The 20,739-nt window shown below is 34.4% G+C and overlaps 2 protein-coding genes across 24 annotated transcripts in view; one reads left to right on the forward strand and one right to left on the reverse strand.

Annotated features, from left to right (window-relative positions):
- Positions 1 to 20,739, forward strand: part of LOC122572382 (calcitonin gene-related peptide type 1 receptor-like) — a 160,713-nt gene that overhangs the window by 87,020 nt on the left and 52,954 nt on the right. Inside the window, exon 1 of one of the 22 annotated variants that reach the window (XM_043737303.1) lies at positions 12,862 to 12,986. The exons of 20 other annotated variants lie outside the window; for them this stretch is intronic. Coding sequence is in view for 1 of the 2 variants with exons in the window: in XM_043737300.1 (XP_043593235.1) it covers positions 20,424 to 20,463 (40 nt within the window). In the remaining variant the exon portion in view is untranslated. Of the gene's footprint in view, positions 1 to 12,861; positions 12,987 to 20,381; positions 20,464 to 20,739 lie in introns of those variants that run through there. One more of the 22 variants, XM_043737300.1, reaches the window with a different exon arrangement.
- On the reverse strand, positions 848 to 9,476 carry LOC122572378 (UDP-glucosyltransferase 2-like). 2 transcript variants are annotated; one of them, XM_043737275.1, is made up of 7 exons: positions 9,181 to 9,476; positions 8,694 to 8,973; positions 7,361 to 7,795; positions 6,465 to 6,887; positions 5,192 to 5,423; positions 4,052 to 4,277; positions 848 to 3,501 (listed from the first exon to the last, which is right to left on the reverse strand). In XM_043737275.1, the coding sequence occupies exons 3-7, from the start codon at positions 7,769 to 7,771 to the stop codon at positions 3,225 to 3,227; spliced, it is 1,569 nt and encodes a 522-aa protein (XP_043593210.1). In that variant the 5' UTR covers positions 7,772 to 7,795; positions 8,694 to 8,973; positions 9,181 to 9,476; the 3' UTR covers positions 848 to 3,224. The 2 variants fall into 2 exon arrangements, with proteins under 2 accessions (XP_043593210.1, XP_043593209.1); XM_043737274.1 differs by lacking the exon at positions 9,181 to 9,476 and having other exon boundaries at positions 4,052 to 4,308; positions 5,166 to 5,423; positions 8,694 to 8,830.

Genomic DNA, 20,739 nt, shown 5'->3' on the forward strand with positions numbered 1-20,739 from the left:
AGTTTGGAAATTTGAAACATTCGAAATATTTTCTACGGTATCTTAACCCAGCACCAACTCGCTGTTCAAGTATCTCACAAAAGGTCAACTTTCCAACTAATCTACTCCGCTACGTCTCGAATAAAAAAATCATCCAGCACTGAAGATAAATCTCGACAAGGTTCATAGAACCGAAGAACTCCAAGGTTTCCACATTACAATACAGATTTATCTTCAATTTATCTTCTAAATGAACGACACATCTATGTAATATCGTCTATGGAATATATTGTGATTATATCCTGATATTTATGACTTATTTATAATAAATGGATTGTACAGATATAGACAGAAAAACGATGGTAGTTTAATATGAATCTACAATCTAGACAATTCTCGCCACAACGGATCCAACGTTCTCTCTCACGCGGACCACACTCTCTCGACAACGTAACTCGCACTCTCTGACTTTTCTCCGATTGATTCTCTCCGACTTCCAAACTAAAACTGACTGCTCTCGCATACCTTCCGTCTTTCTGTAGACCCACCACGCACGTGTTCCGCGACCGTTTGTGGCCAAAGCTACGTAGGCCCTTTTTACAAAACTATACGATTGAAGAACGCTTCGGCTCTCGCGACATTGCATGTGGTTCACCCGCTAACTGCTAGGCCTTTTGTCCGCGATATTACGTCTATTAAAATTTCAGGATAAACCAATATCGTCCCATGAAACGTCTGTTAAGAGAATTCGTAAAAGGCTGATTGTGTCTTTTTGCGCAGCTCTCTCGTTATAATTATTGTAGAGTCTAGAGGAAGAGGCAGTCACATGATCATGCAATTAAAATATTATCTTGAAGAAAACAACGTGTAGAGTTCGTTCTTACGTTTCTGTTAATGTTTATCTATAATTACATAGTTTGCCTGGCATGCTTACAATTTCATACTTTGCTGATGGAAACGAAGAAAGTACAAGGAGGAAAATTCTATAGAGGATAAATCGTATAGAAACGATGAAAATTTGGATAATAGGAGTATATTTAGAAAACTTATCTGGCATTTCATTTCGTTATGTTTACTCTGTTTCTATATTTATCATTGATAAACATAGTCATAGCGAAAGCAAGGTTTTTAAATACTCCAAGCTCTTCAATTTTCGTTCGATCTGTCAAATTTTCCAATATCAAAATTTTCAAATTTCTGACCATCTAATTTCTCAAATTCGCGAACGTCTGCCTGTGCAAATTCTCCAATACTAAAATCTGCAAATTTTTGACTCTCGTATCCTCTGAACCTCCAAATTCTCAAACTCCGTGATCATCGGACATTTAAAAAAAAAAAAAAAGAAAATTCCATTATCTCAGTTCCATTATTCATAACGAAGATGCAATCCATCATAAGTATTCCCATTAATCTTGCTATAAAACTCTGTTGTCTCTCGCAAACAAATTCGTTAATTACAGAAACACTGGCCATTTGAATAGACATTTCCCTGCTTTCTGTCTCGAATATATTTCTCAAAGGAACGTTGCGTCCGAATTATTTATCGGCAAGTTTGCTGTGTTAATTTTCCACATCGCGTGCTCCGTGGACGGTCGTTATTAATGGTTCGTTGAGCCGAATGATGAAAAATATCGTGACTCCACAGAACTACCGAAATTTCATGGTATTTTTGTTTCTTTTTCGACTATTTACAGGAGTGAAATTGTTTGCGGATGAAAGTAATTTTCTTAATGTCGTGTAACTTTCAAAGGAACTACCCCGTGCCACCGGCAGTTTTAGCTGGTCGGTTAGGAAAATGTCGGAAGTTGCAGTTCCATTTTACGCAGGCTAAAGCGTACAATGATACCGGATGAATAAGATTTAGTGTCTGGCATGGGAACTCGGTAAACTGCTTGAGAACTTGTCAAATGTTTACGTAATTTTAATACGATTATACGTGGCCCTGTCCATGTTTAATTATACTTGATCAAACTTCCAACGGCTCGTTTAATCGAGTTATAAGTGGCTTCATCGTTACGTTCCTCTAGCTCGGCTCTTCGTTGCTGTTCTCAATTGCACGCGTAACGCGTTCTTTATCGTCGTAGATACCTTTCCGATGTTTCTTTACTTGTCAGAAATGTTGTATTCTTGATTTTACAGTGTATCGATTTACATTTATCGTCAACTCGCGATGAAATTTGCATCAAAGGTATTTATATATTAGGTTCGAGAAGTTCCATTCGTTTCATAAGTGACATAATAGATGCGCAACGTTTTTTATTTTATATTATTTTATGAAGTTATGTATGATCCATTTTGTAGTATTATTTATTTATTTATTTATTATTGCTTAGTCCGTGCCTTTCGGTTTTATATCTCGTTTACCTATTTCGCTTCTTATATATCTACCTCCCTCAATTGTTCTATCTCTAATACTATGGAAACTTTTGGGCTTTTGTCTCCTTGCTGTGCTTCCTTATTGTCGTTCCTCCCCGTCTTGTATTGCCCTTCTCTTCTCCATTATTGTTTTTAGTTCTGTTGGTCCTTCTCCAGTCTCGTCTAGTATTTTCTCCGTGTCCTTTGGTCCTCCCGTTATTTTCTATCGTTTATTTTATTACATGTCTCAGTTCTTCTTCTTTCCATTTTGTAGTAATAGAATAAAATGGATCAAACATAATTCAATAAAATAACATAAAACAAAAAACGTTGTTCATCTACAATACAACTTCCTTATAAAACGAAAGGAACTTTTCGGACAATCTAATAGATACCACGCGAGATATTGGCACAGTGTAACAGAACCAAGTTGAATAAAATTGTCTAGGAATTTATATCAACGATGTTCAAGTATACTTCTAGGTATATTTCTAGTGGACGTTTATAAATAAAATATAAATTATTTGATCTCGATTTAAATCCAGAATATTCCGTTGCAATTAGATGTAACACCAGAGTACGATTTACGTGAATTCGCGGTCTTTTCGCGAAGATTTCGTATCGACTAGTGGAGCGCGCGTTCTTTTCACGAGAAGCTCTTCGTCGTTTCGCTATTTCATTTTTAGTGCTTCTCAGTTTTATCGTTTCCTCTGCTAAATAAAAAATAATAGCCGATTACATCGAAAAGGCAAAAAAAGCTCGTTGCATCTCTCAAAGGGAATTTGTTAAGAAAATGATCTAACGACACATTTCTTTGAAAGTACATCTCGCAAAAAACGCGTAATCTTCTACCCTGTTAAGGCTTTTGCCGATATTCTTCGTCCCGTTTCTCAGTTCAACTTCTTCTCTGTTCGAGCGGACTTTTTATGGAAGCTTGTTAACACAATATTTAATAAAACTATTAATAAATAAATTGCGAATGTGAAACACGCAAATAAGAAGACGAAAACATCGAGTAGATGCAACTTCCACCAAGGTAATTTCACAGCAGCTGATCTTAGGCTATCTGGCCCATTTCTCAGCACATATTCGATCCAATATACAGCTGTGTCTAACGGGCGCATCGGACGATCTCTGAACATCTTCGACATTGTCTTTGCAGATTCTCTGAAACGATAATGGACAGTATCAGACGGTGATTGCTTCCAGCTTTACCATTTTTTCTTTTTCTTTTTTTTTTAGAATTTATATTGTATGTTTCAAATTTAAAGGACTGTATATTTGATTTTACATATAAAATATATCAAATAACGAGATATACTAAAATAACAGTAACATAAAAAATTATATTAAATTTACTTAGATAGATAAGATTATTATTCGAATATGGAAATTTCTCGATGGATTATTATTCATTACACTGTGCAAATTTTTCATTTCAAAGTACTTCGCTTTTTTTATCGTGTTGAAATCATCGAGATAATACGGCTAATCTTGCGGATCGAAACGGGACTTGAAAAATTAAACGAAGGATTCGACACAAATATTCTTGTTTATATCGTGTTAATAACAATGTCAGAAGTGCGATTTGATACGATCAGATTAGAAGTTAGGAAATATTTTGTCAATGTCGTTAGACTTCTCGAAATATTTGTCACGTTGATTGTAGAGAAGATTACTCGAAGAATTGTTAGAACGATCGTATAAGAAACTTTACCTGTATCGGGGATCGTGCAAAACTGCGTTCAACGCAACGTCCATGGAATGCTCGGTAATGTCATCGATGTCTACGAGAACCGCCACATTCTTGTCAACCAAAATGTTGATGTTTTTAATTTGGTCACCGAACACCGGCATTCCTATCATAGGAACTCCATAATACGTAGCTTCTTGGGTTCCCATAAGGCCGCCGTGAGTTACGAATACTCGCGTATTTGGATGCTCTGTGAGAAATACGTTCGATAATCCTTTAATCTGATCTGATTTGATTGGAGAACCAAGCACATCTGAGAATCGTTATGATCTCAGAACCTCGTTTTACGACTCTAACTTTAACAAAGTTCCCTTGAAATTCGTGCATTTCTTAATCAATTTTCAATATATTAACAATAGACATTAACGAAAAATCGAACAGGTTTCGTACAATCGATCCACGCAAATATCTCTCACGCTGTACATGTTACGCGAAATATATTCTAAATATATTACAGGAAAAAATGTTTCAAGTAAAACTAATTTACCAAATGTCCAGCTGGACAAATTGTAAAGTACAAATTAAATAATAATAAAAAAAAAGAAGTAAAACTTACCTTGTTTCGAGGGGTACGTTTTGCGATGGTCACGAATTTTACTTAGACGGACGTGCCTTCGAGGTTTCAAGGTATCCTTTGTTTTTTCCTTTTTTAACGGAACTATAAATCCCTTTTGTGCGTCGTTCGATGCACCTTTTAATTCTCCATAAAAAGGCATCAAGGTAAGAAGATTGATAACGCTGCGCTTTTACGTTCATGTTTTCCTGGTCCTCCATACGTTCAATTTAATGAACACTGAATTATCTTTCAGATACAAGTACCTTGATGCTTTTTTTTATAAAGAATTGAAAACTACATCGAGTGACATACAAAAAACAAATCGTAGTTCCGTTAAAATCACACGTTGAAATCTCGAAAGCACCTCCATTTAGAAAAATTTGTCGATCCTCGTAAGACGTTTCCTTTGAAACAAAACAATCGATGAACGAAGAATTTCAACGGACAGTTTAAAAGGTATTTGCGTGAATAGATTTAGACGAGACTGCCTGTACAAACTCGTAGATAGCAGTTTGAGAATACTTTTTGGAAGGATATGTTTCGCTTACTCAACACCGCAACCTGAGGAATCCATGGCAACGTCAGCACGTTATTGGGTAAACCAGGTGGTAACTTCGTTGCGTTGGCGCTCTTCAACAAAACCTTTACCGGTGAAATTTTCGCCAACGACGCGTAAATTTGCAATATCGTCTCCGTTGGCAACGTTTCGATGTTCATTAGCGAGCCCAATGAGAAATATACCACACCGGGGCTTGCCATGTCTAGCCATTTCTCGAGTTTCTAGATCAAGAAGACACCAATTCAATATTATTTCGACCTTTCTGTTATCGTATCGTTTCATTAAATTTGATTTGGCAAACGTTTAACACGTTGGCTGTCGAACGTTGCTTCTACTTTTTTTCCTGCAGATATTATTGGGGTGGCAACAAAGTGATTGCGGATTTTGTCATTAGGTGGTAATGACAATATCCGCAATCACTTAGTTGCCAACTCAATAACATGCAAAACGATAATACGCGTGGCTTCTTAAAAATATATTCTGCAACTTTATCGATTAAATTGGAAGAATCCTGAATATCATGTTACTTTGTACGAAAGATAAACGTTCTTCATGCGCTATGTAGTTGTCAGAATGATTTATAGTATTTTGTTAATGGGAAAGTTATCTACAATATAAATTTACAATATATACAATATATCACGTACAAAATTTCTTATTATCGATGCCTAATTGTCATAAATATTGACACGATTTAAATAAATCGCTTAAATCAATCACATAAATCATTTAAATAAATCACAGAATTATAGAAAGACGATAAAGGCCATTTCATTATTGATTCAATAAGGTTTCAATGTCTTCAACTATAAATCACGATTAGAAGATTCCACGTTTGCAAAGATCGATCCGCTCGCGTTCAAAATCGGAAAATATTTTGCGAGAGGCATAACGCAAGAATAACGCGAGTAATTTGCTTCAAAGGTTCGGAATGAATACGGAATAGCAATACGTACAGGATGGAGAAAATTCAAATTTCCAAGAATTGCAGCGCAGAAGCGAGAGAGATCGACGGGAAGCTAATAAGCCTTTTAGAAAAGAAATTTCATAAAGTTGCAGCGGAAGATTTTAAGGAATTATTTCAAGGGATTATCAAAAAAGAATTCGAAGAAAACTAAGGTCACAGAAGGATCTCGAAAGTAAGTTTACACGGAATATTACGAGGAAAAGTTGAAAAAAATCCTCAGAAAGTTTCAAATATCGTTAAAGGAACCTTCGAGGAATGCTGGATGAAAATTGCAGGAAACTTTTCGAGACATTACCGGGCTTAATTTCGACTTGTCCGCTTCGACGTGTAATCCACCAACTTCGATGACCGCCGGTGTGACTGGTCTGATCCCGTAATAGCTATAGTGCGAGTTCACTATAGCCAACGACACAATTTTCTCCAATTCTCTGACGTCGGGTACATCAGGTAAACCCAGGTATTTCTTCATCATGTCGGTTTGTTCGGCTGTGTAGTGTTGAAATATCAATGCATTCTTATAGTTGATCAAGAAATTCCACAGGCGATCGAAGAACGTGTCCACCACGGCATTATCGTTGTAGAAACCGGAGAGGAAGGCGTAGCTCGTAGGATTTCCCATAATATCGTCGATGAATGACATTTGCATGGACGATATGACGATGGCCACTGGCGCTTTCAGAAGTTGGCCGAATCCTATGTAGCACGGCGAGCCAAAATACTGGAAGAAACATTAATCTTCTTAGAGTTGCAAACTCTATCTCGCCTGATCTGTCAGACTTTATGTATTTGTTCGTTTTACAATTTTTCCGAATTGAGATATATCGTGCAGTATTTAATTAGACGGTTGAAGTAAAGTGTCATTAACGCTTTCGCTGCTGAGAATTTAATACGACGTTCTGTTAGATACGCGTTTTACCGTGTCGAATCCGTAAAGTTCATCAACGAAAGCGTTAGATTTAGTTTCATCGAAAGAAAAGATATTTGACGAATTAATAGAAAAATACTCATATTCGCTACAACGTGTATTATCTTCATTTTGTTATCGTCAAGCCTTTTATCGTCTATGTCTTATAAAACGTTTTTTAATCTACGAAAGTTTGCCCTATTTATGTTTTAAACACTTTGTTTCGCCGAGAGGGACAGGATAGATCGAAATTCGGAATCATTACTCTTCACTTTAAATATATTCACCTCTACGATAATCAGATCATAAGGTGGATCATTGGGTGGATTTTTGATGAATTTCTGCATTTTTTCCTGTTTCATTAGATCACACAGATCATTACCAAATGTTGTAGCTACGAAATAAGTAAGTGATCGCTGTATATATTTTCCATATTCCGTAGTTATACCGTTCACCACGGTTTTTAGGGTTCCATTTAAATCAACGACGTCCGTGTAATTAGCCAATGGAGTTTTCAATGGAAAATGGCTAATTACGTCGACTTGATGTCCTCTTTTTGCTAATTCCTTGCACAGAACATCGAACATCTTGAAATGGCTCTTGCCATTGTACGGGAAGATGCCCAAAATTCTGGAGGCATCGTTCGCGTGTATGAACAGAGCCAGTAGCACGCAGAACAATGCCTTCTGGTGTTTCATGTTCGTGCCGTTTTCTTTTGATACCTGTAAAATTATCCTCCTTGAAATAATGAAATTATACCTTTGCGACATTGTAATTTCGAAATATTTTATACATCGATAATACGAACTTTTGGAAGTTCAAAAATTCGGCAATTCGAAAGCCCAGAAACTTGAAAATTCGAGAGATTTGGAATTTCGTAAATTTGAGTGTTGAACAAATAACATTCCTTTTTTTTTCATAGAAGTGACACTAATCGAACGGATGAAATTACATAAAACAGCGATATATTATTTTATTTATACATGAAGATTTCGTAATAATTTTGCCGCTTACAATTATTCAGAAGTTCGTGTTATCTCTGTTTATCGTTCGAAATATTTTCAAATTATTAAAATTGTAAGTGAAAGGTTACAGTCGTATTCGTATTTGCATCATTAATGAACTAACAGAAGTTTAGTAGAAGGTTTAAAAAGAAATTTATTTGCCAGAAAGTAATATCGTAAAATTAAAGTTTATCGCAGTTATATAATCGTCAGTTTAATAAATTAAGTTAATAAAAGTTTAGCTTGAAGCAGTATAAATATGTATTCGTTGATTAGTATAACTTCGTATCACGGTTCATAAAAGATATCGAATTTGTACTTCAGTCGGTCATTAGAAAGCGAATACGTAATATAGTAACTATCAGATATAAAGTAGATATAGTGGCAGAATAAATCATAGAAACGAGATCCTTTGTAATCCGTAAGCGAAACGATGAAAATATTATATATATCTATCTATCTAGTGAGCTAATAGAAATTAAACGCTTTCAGCCACATTAAAATTCATATGTATGACTAAAAATAGACTTCAAATTTGTTATATCTTCGTCACATCGTTTCACATCATAAAAGAAAAAAAAAAAAAGAAAAAAGTTAGAAATTCACAGAAACTCACCAAAGTTCATTAAAAAGTTTCCAATTTCAACTAAAAGATAGCTCTTATAGTAATGTTTCACTCGAATACCATATATATCAGTGCTTGTGTTTGAGCTAAAATTTACAACGTAACCAAGAAACCAAAGGTTTCGAAAGCTTGTGTCTTTCGTCGACGTTGATCTGCGACTGTTAACGTTAAGTACTTTGCTACATCTATCGTTTGCCTTATCGTCGCATGTGTTAACACATTTCTCTGTATTGTACGTATATATCGTATGTTCGTATTATACGTGTTCCAACTAAATTGACATGTATCAGTGTATTACAGATAAGTATTTATATCGTGCACGTCTTTACTGTCAATTAACATAGGATAATCATATATATTTACAAGGTAAATAAGTAAGAGAAAATAGGGATTTTTTTTAAGCTCTATAATAGGGGAAATTTTTAAGCTCTATAATTTCAGTAAATATACGAGCATGAACATAAATATATTACGTTACCTTACGCTACACGATATAAATAACAGTAGAGAAAAAACATTTTCAGTTATTAATAGTTATTATTCAGTTCGTTGTCGTCTAGATATTAATCCTCCATCGGCATTATGGAGGTGTCGAGTGTCGAGGTCCGGGCGAAATTTTCATCGTTCAATTTCTCCGAAAGGAAGGTGCCAGATCCCGTGGCTCCCGCGCCTAAAAATCTTTACTTCGCTCGATTCAGTTCTGAATACCACGAGTAAGATAAGCAGCGTTCTTCAGCGACCCATATTTCCATTCACGTTGTTCTTCTGCTAAGTATTTTTTACATGCTTAATTATTTTTATTTTTGTATACCTGGCAATCTCTTAATATAATATTCTTAATCCTAATATACATAATAATAATGATAACTTAATAATAATAGCATAGTATATACATAGGTTAGTAAGTGGAAGAAATATGGAGATTTTCTTTCTCGGAGTTTCGTATCATTTTCAATAATAAATAATCCACTCGAAGATCTCACAAATATAGGTCAAAGAATAATTACACTTTCTTAAGCGCCGACAAAAATTTCTTCGTATTTCTTCGAAAGATCATAATGCTATGGGCGAAATCCTACGACAACTTTTTGTAATGTTTGTTTGATACAAAACTGCGTACCTTCGAGCAAATTCCCATTTTGTTGGAAAAATATTTAGACATTTGGCTAAGGTATCACCTATATAGCAAGTTATAGCGAGTAGCTTGGAATTCTTTTAGATTTTTTTAAAGCCCGAAACAATAAGAAATCAGGTCAAGGACGGGAAAACTCATAATACCGACCGCGTTAGTAAAAATCTATATTGCCGACGGAGGGTTTAAAGAAAAGAAGAAACGAGAAAGAGTGAATTTTTATATCAACAACAACTGCAACAACGTTCAAAGAAATCTCCCATGTAGTTAGGTCGTGGAGTGCGTAAATAAATACAAGCGACGACGAGTATACACGTCAAACGCACCGTAATAAAGTTCTTGTTTGACGTGTATGCTCGTCAAACGATGTTTACTTGTTAAGCATTTCTCTCCCATAAACAGAATAAAACAACGAATTACAAGGACGGTCAGAAAAACACAAAAATTTTACATGATCTTAATAAAAGAAGCTTTGCTGGAGTCAGTGACTCCAAAGTATTTCAGGTAATTACAAATGTTTACTGCAAATGAGGTTCGTTAATTCGTAAAAATATCGTAAATGGTACATTTCAACAGGGGAATAAAATTCTAGACTTTTTTTGGCCAAGTACGAATCTATAAACCGTTCTTTCTAGAACCGAGTTTTCGAAAAAATAAGTTTTGAAAACAATTGCAGATTCTCAACTTTGCAGACGTTTTGTGCTCTTACAGTAGCAGCTGCTCTCGAGGCGAATATTTAAGTATGTTTAAATAATGTTCAAAGTAAAACAAGTATCCAAGGACACGCTATTTTTGCCTACGTTTTTCAATTTACTTGGAATGCTAACAGTCTAGAAGAGAATCTGACCATAGCAAGCGGCAGGACAAATATTTCTACTGCGAGAAGCATCGGGAAAAATTAGAAAATCACGTTTCCTATCAAACATAAAAGGGAACAAATTTGGCAAACACAAACAGCGATGGTAATGGTACTCAATGTCGGAGGTTGCCTGCCGCTCGGTGTAACAAAACCGCTAAACCCGCGCGGCTGTTACTCGCCAACATTGAATACCATTGTTGCCGAGTATAGTACAATAAAAGCACAAAACATCTCCAAAGTTGAAAATTTGCAATTTTTTTCAAGATTGATTTGCTCGAAAACTACGGTCTATAGAAACAAACTGAGAACAAACGTTTGCAGCTTCGTGTTCAGTTTACAAAAGTTTACAAGAGTCATGTATTAAAGATCGTAAAATTGAAAAAAAAAAAGAAGAGAAATTAAAATTTGTTGAACAGAGTAAACAACAGCAAAACTGCTGCTACCAGAGCGTTCTTTCATGTGCCCACTTTAAACATGTGATACACATTCATCGAATGCTCCCTCGGAGAAGGAACATATTTTTCACTGCAAAGTATGCAGAAATATTCTTCTCTTTTTCTTCTTTTCGTCGTTTTCCTCTAAATTTTTCAACTCTTTCACAACTTTCCTTCTTCTCTTAGCCTTTGGTTCGTCTCTATTGGTCGATTTTCTCTGTTTTTAGCCTGCTTTAACGCTCGTTCTTCTTTCTCTCTTTTTAATTTTCGTTTGATGGGCGACCCATTTAACACGTCCGAATGTTCCTTTCTTTTCGATGCTCTTCTGGTTTCTATCTGGGCAATATTCGCTGTATCTTTCAGCGAAATAATTTTATCTCGTTCATTTTTCACCGAAACAGAATTATATGGACTACTTACTGTCTATCGTAATGTCTCGTACAAGCTGGCTGTTGAATTTGTTTAAACTTCAGGCGACTGTCGAATCGAAAGGCATCCAAAATCACTTTTCCAAAGCTTTGTCACTTTTTACTGAAGGTAAAATAGTCGTTCTTTTTCAATGTCATTTTCTGAAATTTGCGCAATATCGAATTTACTGGTTTTTTTCATAAATCTCTCGATTCTATATAAAAAAAAAGAAAAAAAACTAGTTTCAACCTTGAATATCTCGCAACACAATTTTGCCGGATACGCAGATAGAATTTCTAGAATGTTTTCAACTATTTCTTTACTACAGAAAATTATATAGGCGTTTTGTCATAATTATCGGATAATTTATCCAATTTTTGCGGGCTCGTATTAGCAAGTAAGAATAAACTTTGAATCATAATATGAAATATCGTAGTCAGTAACCTTGTACTGTAATTACTGTCAACTATATGTATTATGAATTATACTATGTAAATATATTGTCGTTTTTATCTGGCAAGCTATCGCGTAAACTCAAAGAAATATTTATTATTTTGAATAATGCGAAAGTTTTAAAATATTGGCTTGGCAACTAAGCAATTGCGGATTCTATCAATACCACCTAATGACAAAATTCGCAATCATTTAGTTGCCAGTCCAATAGTATCGTGGTAACTGTACAAATTATAATACGCCAATAGCAATGGAGTGGGGCGGTAATCGTAGTAGAACCGAACAGGATTTGATTCTACGTGAAAAAATATGTCGAAGACGTGGAATATTTTGTCGTATGACGTTTCGTTTCTGAGAAAATCGAGTTTGGAGATTCGCGAGTACAGTGAAGTGTCGGTTATCCGTGTCCCGTTTAACCGAAGTTGCGAAATATTATTCGAGATACTGTGAACTGTATCGTAACTTTGATTCTCTTTTTCGAATTTTTAACGCGGCAAGTACGAAAGTGTAAAAGATGGTTATCATGAAAACAATTAATCCGCCTTTCAACCGATCAAGTAATTAATTAAACTTAAAAACATGTACCGCGTTACGTCGTCAAAATGCGTTGTATAATTTTATTATATACGATTTATAAACGATAAACACGTTTTAGGCACAATATATTTAAAAATGTACTTTTCTCAAGAATGAAGCATCTTATGGGAAAATTGTATTCCACGTGCTTCACTTCTATTCAAATGTAGTTTAAAGCCCGATCGATTATTTACTCTTCCTCGGTCTCGATTTACCAAGCTAAAGTATACTCGTCAAATGTGGAAAGTCGATTTCCTTGAAAACGAAGCACCCGATGTGTATATTAGTGTTAATATACAAACTGGGTGATATATAGATACAATTACGTAACTGCAATAACGCAGCGTGTTTTATGAGCTGAAAGAAAAATATTTCTGAATATCGCAGGTGGCCTTTATGATAATTATCAGGCAGTGATGAAGGTATGTTTTAGTTAATAAACGAAAAAGGAACCTTTATTAACCTGTTATTGAAAACTGTGTGCCATATGAGATGACGAGATTTGACGTATCGCGTTGTTAATCAATTTGTAGAACGGATGATATTAAAACGATGGATGTATAGTTTAGTGTAATTGCTATAAAGTGTTGTCGTTTAAAAAGTTTATCGCAACCACGATACATATTGAGCCGCTACATCGTAATAAACACATGGTGTACATAGTAAATTATGTTAAACTTATGTTAAACTTCACTGATGTCTGGCGAAATTTTGTTGCACTGAATAAAAGCCCAGAGGCATTGATGAATATATTTCACGCTGTAACAATACAAAAATTTAGAGGAAATAAAGTATGCCAGTACGTGGCCATTAATACACAGGGAGATACGGGATGTTGTGTGTTTTTATAGAATAAACACGGAGCACGATAAAAACGGAAAGAATAATGTGGAAAGAACAATGGAAACAGAATAAGTAGCGAAAAATAGGAAGCTGAGTTTACAATTTTGTTATCAATACGAATATTATCGTAAGAAGAATAAAATTGCCTATATTATTTGTATGTATATTATACAATACGTTACTGTATTGCTTAAAGATAAGCATAACTGCATAATCATGTAATAATTACATAATACATACGTACATTGGCTGTTGTTGATTATCATTAATTAATCTTGAAGCGAAACAACAACAACAACATAGGACACGACACGACACAACACGAACATGAACATAAACACTAACATAGATATGAACGATAAATGATAAAAAATAATAAATCTACTATATTCAATGAATATAAATTACGGATGAAATGAAAGATTGAAATTGCTACATGTAAATATTGTACAGGGTGCGACCAAAAGTTATGCGCAAGCGAGCACGAGGTGATCTTTACGAAAGATGAGAAAAAGATATAGAATAACATTTTTTTTTTTTTAAGGATTAATTAATATAGTTATATATTTAGTTTGAAAGGATTAGTACTATTAATACTATTAGTTACTATATTACTATTTTCTTGAAAACAAAGCCTCAAGCGGAAATATTGTATTCTACGTTTTTTACTTATTTTCGTTTTGTTATCTAGAATGAAGTTGTTTATAAATACGTTTGCAAATGGATAATTAGTCCAGTTTAAGTATACTAATAAATTTTCAAACTTGAATTCTCCGAAAACTAAGCTTCGTACAAACAAATTTTATTCTATATCCATTTTTTACATTTTTCGCTTGTAGATAACTTTCGATATCACCCTGTATAGTCGGCTATTCTAGATTTTACAGGTCGACGATAATAATGCGCTATAACTCAAAATTATCAACATACAGTTTCCTGCTGTTTCATGAATCAATTAAAGCTTATCGAACATTGCTTCGCGAATACCAATCGAAATACAATGTTATCTCGTAGGTCGAAAATTAATGATATTGTTAACTTTCTACGTTGTTACAAGATATTTTCCTAACCTTCGCTATTTCCATTGCTATCTCTAGCTCCCCATTATTTATATGTATTTTGCAATTTTTTATTGTCGTCTTATATCAATTATAAAAATTCCACTTTTTCCCCCTTCTTTCCTCTGTCGGACTATTGTTCGTTTCCATATATACTGTTCTGATTACAATACCATGTGTTTCGTCGTTCTATAACACAGAATGACTGTTTCAAGGACGAACATAAATTTACTTGCCTGTTATTCGTATAAATGTAACAAATAGAGGATTCGGTTCAATCGCAAATTCACCGGAGCAATTTAATTACTTCTGTATAATAAACTCGATCAGTGATCGGTGATTAAATATAATTGGCGTATATTTAGTTAACATTTAAAATAAATTTAATCACTGTTTCTAAAATAATTGGCTAATTAAACTAGATATCTGTCGTTTATTATGTCGATACTATCGTTACACCTGCTCAATAATCAATTATATATTAATAATAATATGCGATATTAATAACATCTTTCATTTAATTTAAACATAGTTTAAAGTACAAAGTACTTAAGATCGTTAAAATAGAAATAATCGAAGACTGGCGTGATCATATAGAATACGATCTATATAGATATATGATATAGAAAGATACTCTTGTTAGCTTGAAACTTCGTGTCGTTTTAAGCCTTAAATCTTCTTAACCAACGAATAAATCATCGCGTGATTTGATCGTACGTGAAATTACTTCCGAACTAATCCCTTCTGTTACGGATCACGTTGAACGTCGAGACAAAAAATGCAATAAAAGGAACTATTGACGAATTACGAACTTCTGTTCGGGCAATAATTCTTCAGACTCCTGAGAGTCAATGTCGTCGAAGAGATTTATCGTTGCAACGATGGGACCTTTCCACTTACACGAGGGACCATCGTTCGAGATTCACCGAGATTTCCGTCTTCTCGCTCTATTGAAATATCGTTAACGCGTTGACACTTCCTTCTTTCTCATCCACATCACGAAATTATGTTTCAATGAAAATGATAAAAGTCCGGATACTTACTTAGCTGTACATTTCTACGAATATAATTAAAGAAACGAGTAGATAAAAATGTCCTCCTCCAAATCTAGTAACCGACTATCTCTCTTCGAATATTTTTCCATATTATGCGCGTTTTATTCGTTTTTGTATACATTTAAAGTCCCTGAGAATGCACAAAAACTCGCGAACCTTTTGTAATCAGAATCGAGAGCCCTTAAATGAAAGATAAAGAGAACAAATATAGAACGTTCGCCGTTTCTTTGTTCTGACGCCTAATTAGATAATCTTGATGAATAATATGGTTAAATTTAACGAATCTCGGTTTCGTTACCGGCGTACTAAAATATTAAGTAAAACGAACTAGATAAATATTGATTTTCTTAACAAACCTGCGTTACGACGTTTCATGCTTCCCTCTCTTTAACGAACGCTTTAAACTTACTTGTATAACGTTTCGACTCGAATCTGTAACGAAACGATATGTTATCTTAAAATGACAATTTTTCAGCGACAAATCGTTTCAATAACTTTTATTAATTTCAATATTTTATTAATTCATTAATAACGAACAGTTAACGAAAGCACGAGAATTGGACTTGATTTCAACTATATGTTGTTAATAATTCAAAGAGTTGTACGTATTTCTGTTCAAGGTGAAGCAAGTATTCGTCACGGTACGTGTCAGTGACGGAATTTATTGTACAATTTTTTTTTTATACGAGAAAGAACCGACGAGAAAGGTCGGCACTATAAATCAATCGAGTTCCATCGATCAGCGTGGCTTAAAATTCATTTGAAAATATATTTTTATAACACACTGCGCGTCCGAACAGAAAATGAAAAATGTACCGACAAAATTACGAATTCTGCGAGAAATCGGAATATCGGAATATTTAATTAAAACATGAAAAATTACACTTGCATTAAATTCCAAACACTTTAGTCCTCTTTTGCATCCGCGAACATGTTAAAAATTCGTTTGACACTCTTTCCATTCTTTCCTTTTCAACCCCATGTCGATGAAAAATCGTGGCACTTTAAATCCACGTGCCATAAGGAAACACGGTCCCCAAAGACTGGCTCTCTATTTTTATTTTCTTTAACGTGGAAACTACGTCACATGGCGAGAGGTAATCGGCTTCCTAGTCACGTTAATTACGAGTTTCGACCGGCAATTTCTCGAGGAAAATGCAACCATGTGCACGATGTAAGTTGCAAGTGGAATAGGTGACGTTCACATTAATCAAGAATACGTGCCGCTGTACATTATATTGTTCTGGCCAGCGTGTCACGTTGTTCTTCGCTCGAAAGCATGTCCAGCGTTCGGAGTTAACGACTTGTTACATAGTCGAAAGATGAATAGGCCATTTTGCTTTTCCTTTGAATTTCACGCAGCTTATCAACCTACAATATACTTGCGTGCTGCGACTGTTTGAATTTCGAGTAAATGCAGTTCCTATATTTGTTGGAAACCAATAATTGCTCTACTTTGATACGGTTCGAACGGTTAGAGAGGGAGGCAATACTTTTCTTTCTCTCGCTATTCATGGTCAAAAAGTTGGACGACATCATAGATTATCGTATATGATCTGGAATATTTGAAATAAATTTCTCATTTGTAATATATTCTCAAGTTGTCAGAATATTTAAAAAAAATATATATCTTCCATCCTTAACTTTCAGAAGTATTAGATTGTCGGAAAAGTTTCTTTCGTTTCATAAGGTGATAAACAACGATTTCTGTTTTATATTATTTTATTGAATTACGTATGATCCATTTCATTTATATTTCTATTATTATGTTTGTGCATAATTCGATAAAATAGTATAAAACAAAACACATCGGGCGTCTATTATTTCCTTATAAAACGAAAGAAACTTTTCCGACAACCTGATACTTTAGTCTGTGCTGTATGGTGTATTTCGTACTGAATTTACTTTTTAGTATTAAGTAATTGAATTACTTGTGTGTAGAGTACGTAGAATGACTGTAGAATGTTTGTTGCCAAATTCACGTAGGATTACAAAATATTGTATAACATGGGATATTTCAAATAAATCAATTCTTACACTTTCTGCCTTCTTTGCCAATTTCTTGCAGCTAAAATATAACTTTTGTTCTCGATCTTTATCTATTCTTAATTATCCATTTTTACCTTCGTCCATTCTATATAAAGAGATAGACTATTCTATCCTATGTAAACAAGTTTTACGTTAAATTATCGTCTAGAGGAAAATATTCATTGTTGTGCAAGATAATGCGTTTTGTTTAGCGTTCTATGACTCGAACGATAATAGACATTTTCCCTCGAGGAGATAATAATGAGTTAATTTTATGCTATTCTACTTCGTAAGATTGCTACTCGTTTTGACGGAATATATAGTACATGTAGTTCCTTTGTAGAGACTATATTTAATAATAATACATAAAATAATCAATATTGATTTATTTCTTATTTTAAATTGGGCTATATGATACGAAAACGGTAAATACGTTATAAGAGATTAACGAATTACCCATTTCTCGATTTATTTATTTCTATCGTCGTTTCATGACAGAGTATTATGCCCTCTGAAAGAGATTAAAGTTGTTCAAGCTCGAAGAAAAACAGCTCTTCTCTGTTTCTCTTTCATACACCGAACACAGGAAAGAAGCTATCGTTCAGAGGATCTGATTGAGTGTAGCAACAAAAAAAAAAAAAGAGACAAGAAATTATTATTTCCGTTTATTTCGAAGTTAGATCTCAGCTCACGTTCAGCTTGTTCGATCTATTAAACGCGATGGCTCGTTAATTTCCAATCGATTCTGATTATATACATGTAATCGTTTTTCAAGGTTTTCACTAGCTTTCCATTAAAAGCTTCCTTTCTTCTTTCGAATTTAATTGTCTTATTATAAGTATAAGTAGTTCGAGGTTACTTTCGAGATACGATATGACGAAGGAAGAAAATAAAATCTTATCCTACGACAAATTTGCATTATTCATAGATTAGGCTGTTTTCCATTTCGTTACATGTAAGCTAAAGTAGGATAGTCGATAAATAGCGTTTTACAGTTACTTTTACAACCTTTTATCATATGCCGAATATGTAGGAAAATGTAGAAACCAATTTTCCATTTTTTTTTTTTTTTCGTTCCAACGCAAGTTCAAATAATATTTAAACAGTGCGTTCAACGGATTCTTGCGATCAACTCGCGTTCCTTTCGTGCCATTCTTCCCTTCAGAAAATCCTAACTATTCGTTCAAATGTTTAATTGATCGATAAATCGTAATGGACACTTTCCTTTTCATAGTTATCCGATAACATTCGTTTGCACGCCAGATTCTATACGTCGTGTAAACAATATATATTCAGCGTTCCATTCGCCCGGATATAATTTAACACTTTGACTGCCACGCCGAAGTCACATGTTTCGCTCAGGACTCCACGGGAGTATTTTTTATTATTCAAATCATATAATGGCAAAATAATAATAAATTAACGATGTAAGACGACATTCTTCCCAAATGGACCGTTTATCTCATTGGTGGTCACGGGTGACCACCATGGCGCCTTGCTAACAGTTGATAGCGACATATTATAACAAGGTTTCGTTTATTTCAACAAATCATTCGCATTCGTTATTTCATTGTAAGCAAAACGTCCAAAATATATTGTTGAAACGTGTAGAAGATATTGGTAAACGGTATTTGCTCGTTCTATATATAATAGTAAGCTATGTTCACGCTTCCAACTTGAATTATATGATTATAAAACAGCATTTACGATTATTTTCGAAGCTGTGTTTATAATAATATTCGTTGATTACCCCTGAAAGATATGAATGCAAACACAGTGCACCGTTAGATGCAAGATTTGTTCTTATTTTTTGTTATCGATGTTCTAATAAAAATGTTTAATCGTTCAATGCGGCACTTTTTATTTCAAAGTATCTTCTATTTATCGGTTATACTCAAAATGCCCTAACTGTCAATTTTCGTTCAATTCTTACGATCGTAAGAAGTTCAAGCGCCCCGATCATCAATGACCACCGTGGCGTCACAGGAGAAACCGTGGCAGATCACAAATGAGCAACGTGGCAGTCAAAGTGTCAAACATTAACGTTTATCGTTTTCGATCCAAATATTTTGTTTAAATTTCACGGTATTATACAGCGGAAATCTCCAAAGCGCATATTATTCATTTTGTTACGTTTCGCCGTCATCATGATTATCCTCGCAAATGGCCAGACATTTTGTCAGACAAACGATCACCGACGATCGTAAGTTACGTACGCGCTAACGTCGATCGACGTTCAAGCTCGTTAATCGTTTAACGTTCTTCGATCGTTAATATCACGTTCGACCGTACGTTACGATATTGGATTTAATTAAACAACGAGATATTTTAGCAGGAATCGAGAGCAAAGTTTTCCGGCGTAATGGTGCACTTTGGAGTCATTGTCCAATATGAACAATACGAACAACCTGATAAGTTGAGAGGAAAACTTGATCGATCTCGCGTCATTTCTATTCACGTTCGATTTGTATCAAAAGTTTGTAAACTATCTATTGTTTTTAGTTGACGACTTAGATACAAAACGAACGAGCGAATCGACGTTGAAGCTAAAACCAATTTGAAGAAATATCGATTTGCAGGGTGTCAGATTTGAAATTTTGCGCGCGATATTTGTTGTTACTGGAATATTGAAATCCTCTGAAATAAAATGGCACTATCCATGATCGCGGGCGAAATAAATATAAATCGTGATTGAATAAATTTCCAATTCCATTTGCAGATGTAAACAGCCATTGCGCTTTTAATTCTCTTCGCGATACGTTATCTAGAATGAACGTTTAGCCGTTTTATTGAATTCATTAAATTTCCTATTTCTTTGTACATTTGCTGTGATCGAGGCCGATATGGATAGTCGATAGGATTTCAAACGTTGGTTATGTTTCCACGATTCTCCGAAAAATTGCAAATAAAGCTACGTAAGTATATATAAATGTTTTATTAATGAATTTTATTTATTAATGATTATTAATGAAATTGTCACGAATCACGTGATTATTTACTCGTCACATTTCTAAGTATAGTCCTTTTAACAAAATGCGTTTCGAACTTGACTTAACTTAAACCGCAAATAGAACAGGAACAGGGGGATACAAGTAAAAATTCGAAACTCAATTACAGATCTAGATTTGTTTGAATATTGTATTTTACTGGTCGACGTTTTGTCTTCCGAATTTCCTCGTTAGAATATGGAA

This window comes from Bombus pyrosoma, linkage group LG11 (assembly GCF_014825855.1).
Source record: "Bombus pyrosoma isolate SC7728 linkage group LG11, ASM1482585v1, whole genome shotgun sequence".
Taxonomy (NCBI): Eukaryota; Metazoa; Arthropoda; class Insecta; order Hymenoptera; family Apidae; genus Bombus; species Bombus pyrosoma.

Bases quoted from the DNA above. Each gene is read 5' to 3' on its own strand.
- LOC122572378 (XM_043737274.1), bottom strand. From the start codon at position 7,771: ATGAAACACCAGAAGGCATTGTTCTGCGTGCTACTGGCTCTGTTCATA. The intron at 4,309-5,165 runs GTATTCTCAAAC...AAATCAGATCAG, and splicing joins GAAACATATCCTTCCAAAAA to ATTAAAGGATTATCGAACGT. The intron at 3,502-4,051 runs GTAAAGTTTCTT...TTATCGTTTCAG, and splicing joins TTGCACGATCCCCGATACAG to AGAATCTGCAAAGACAATGT.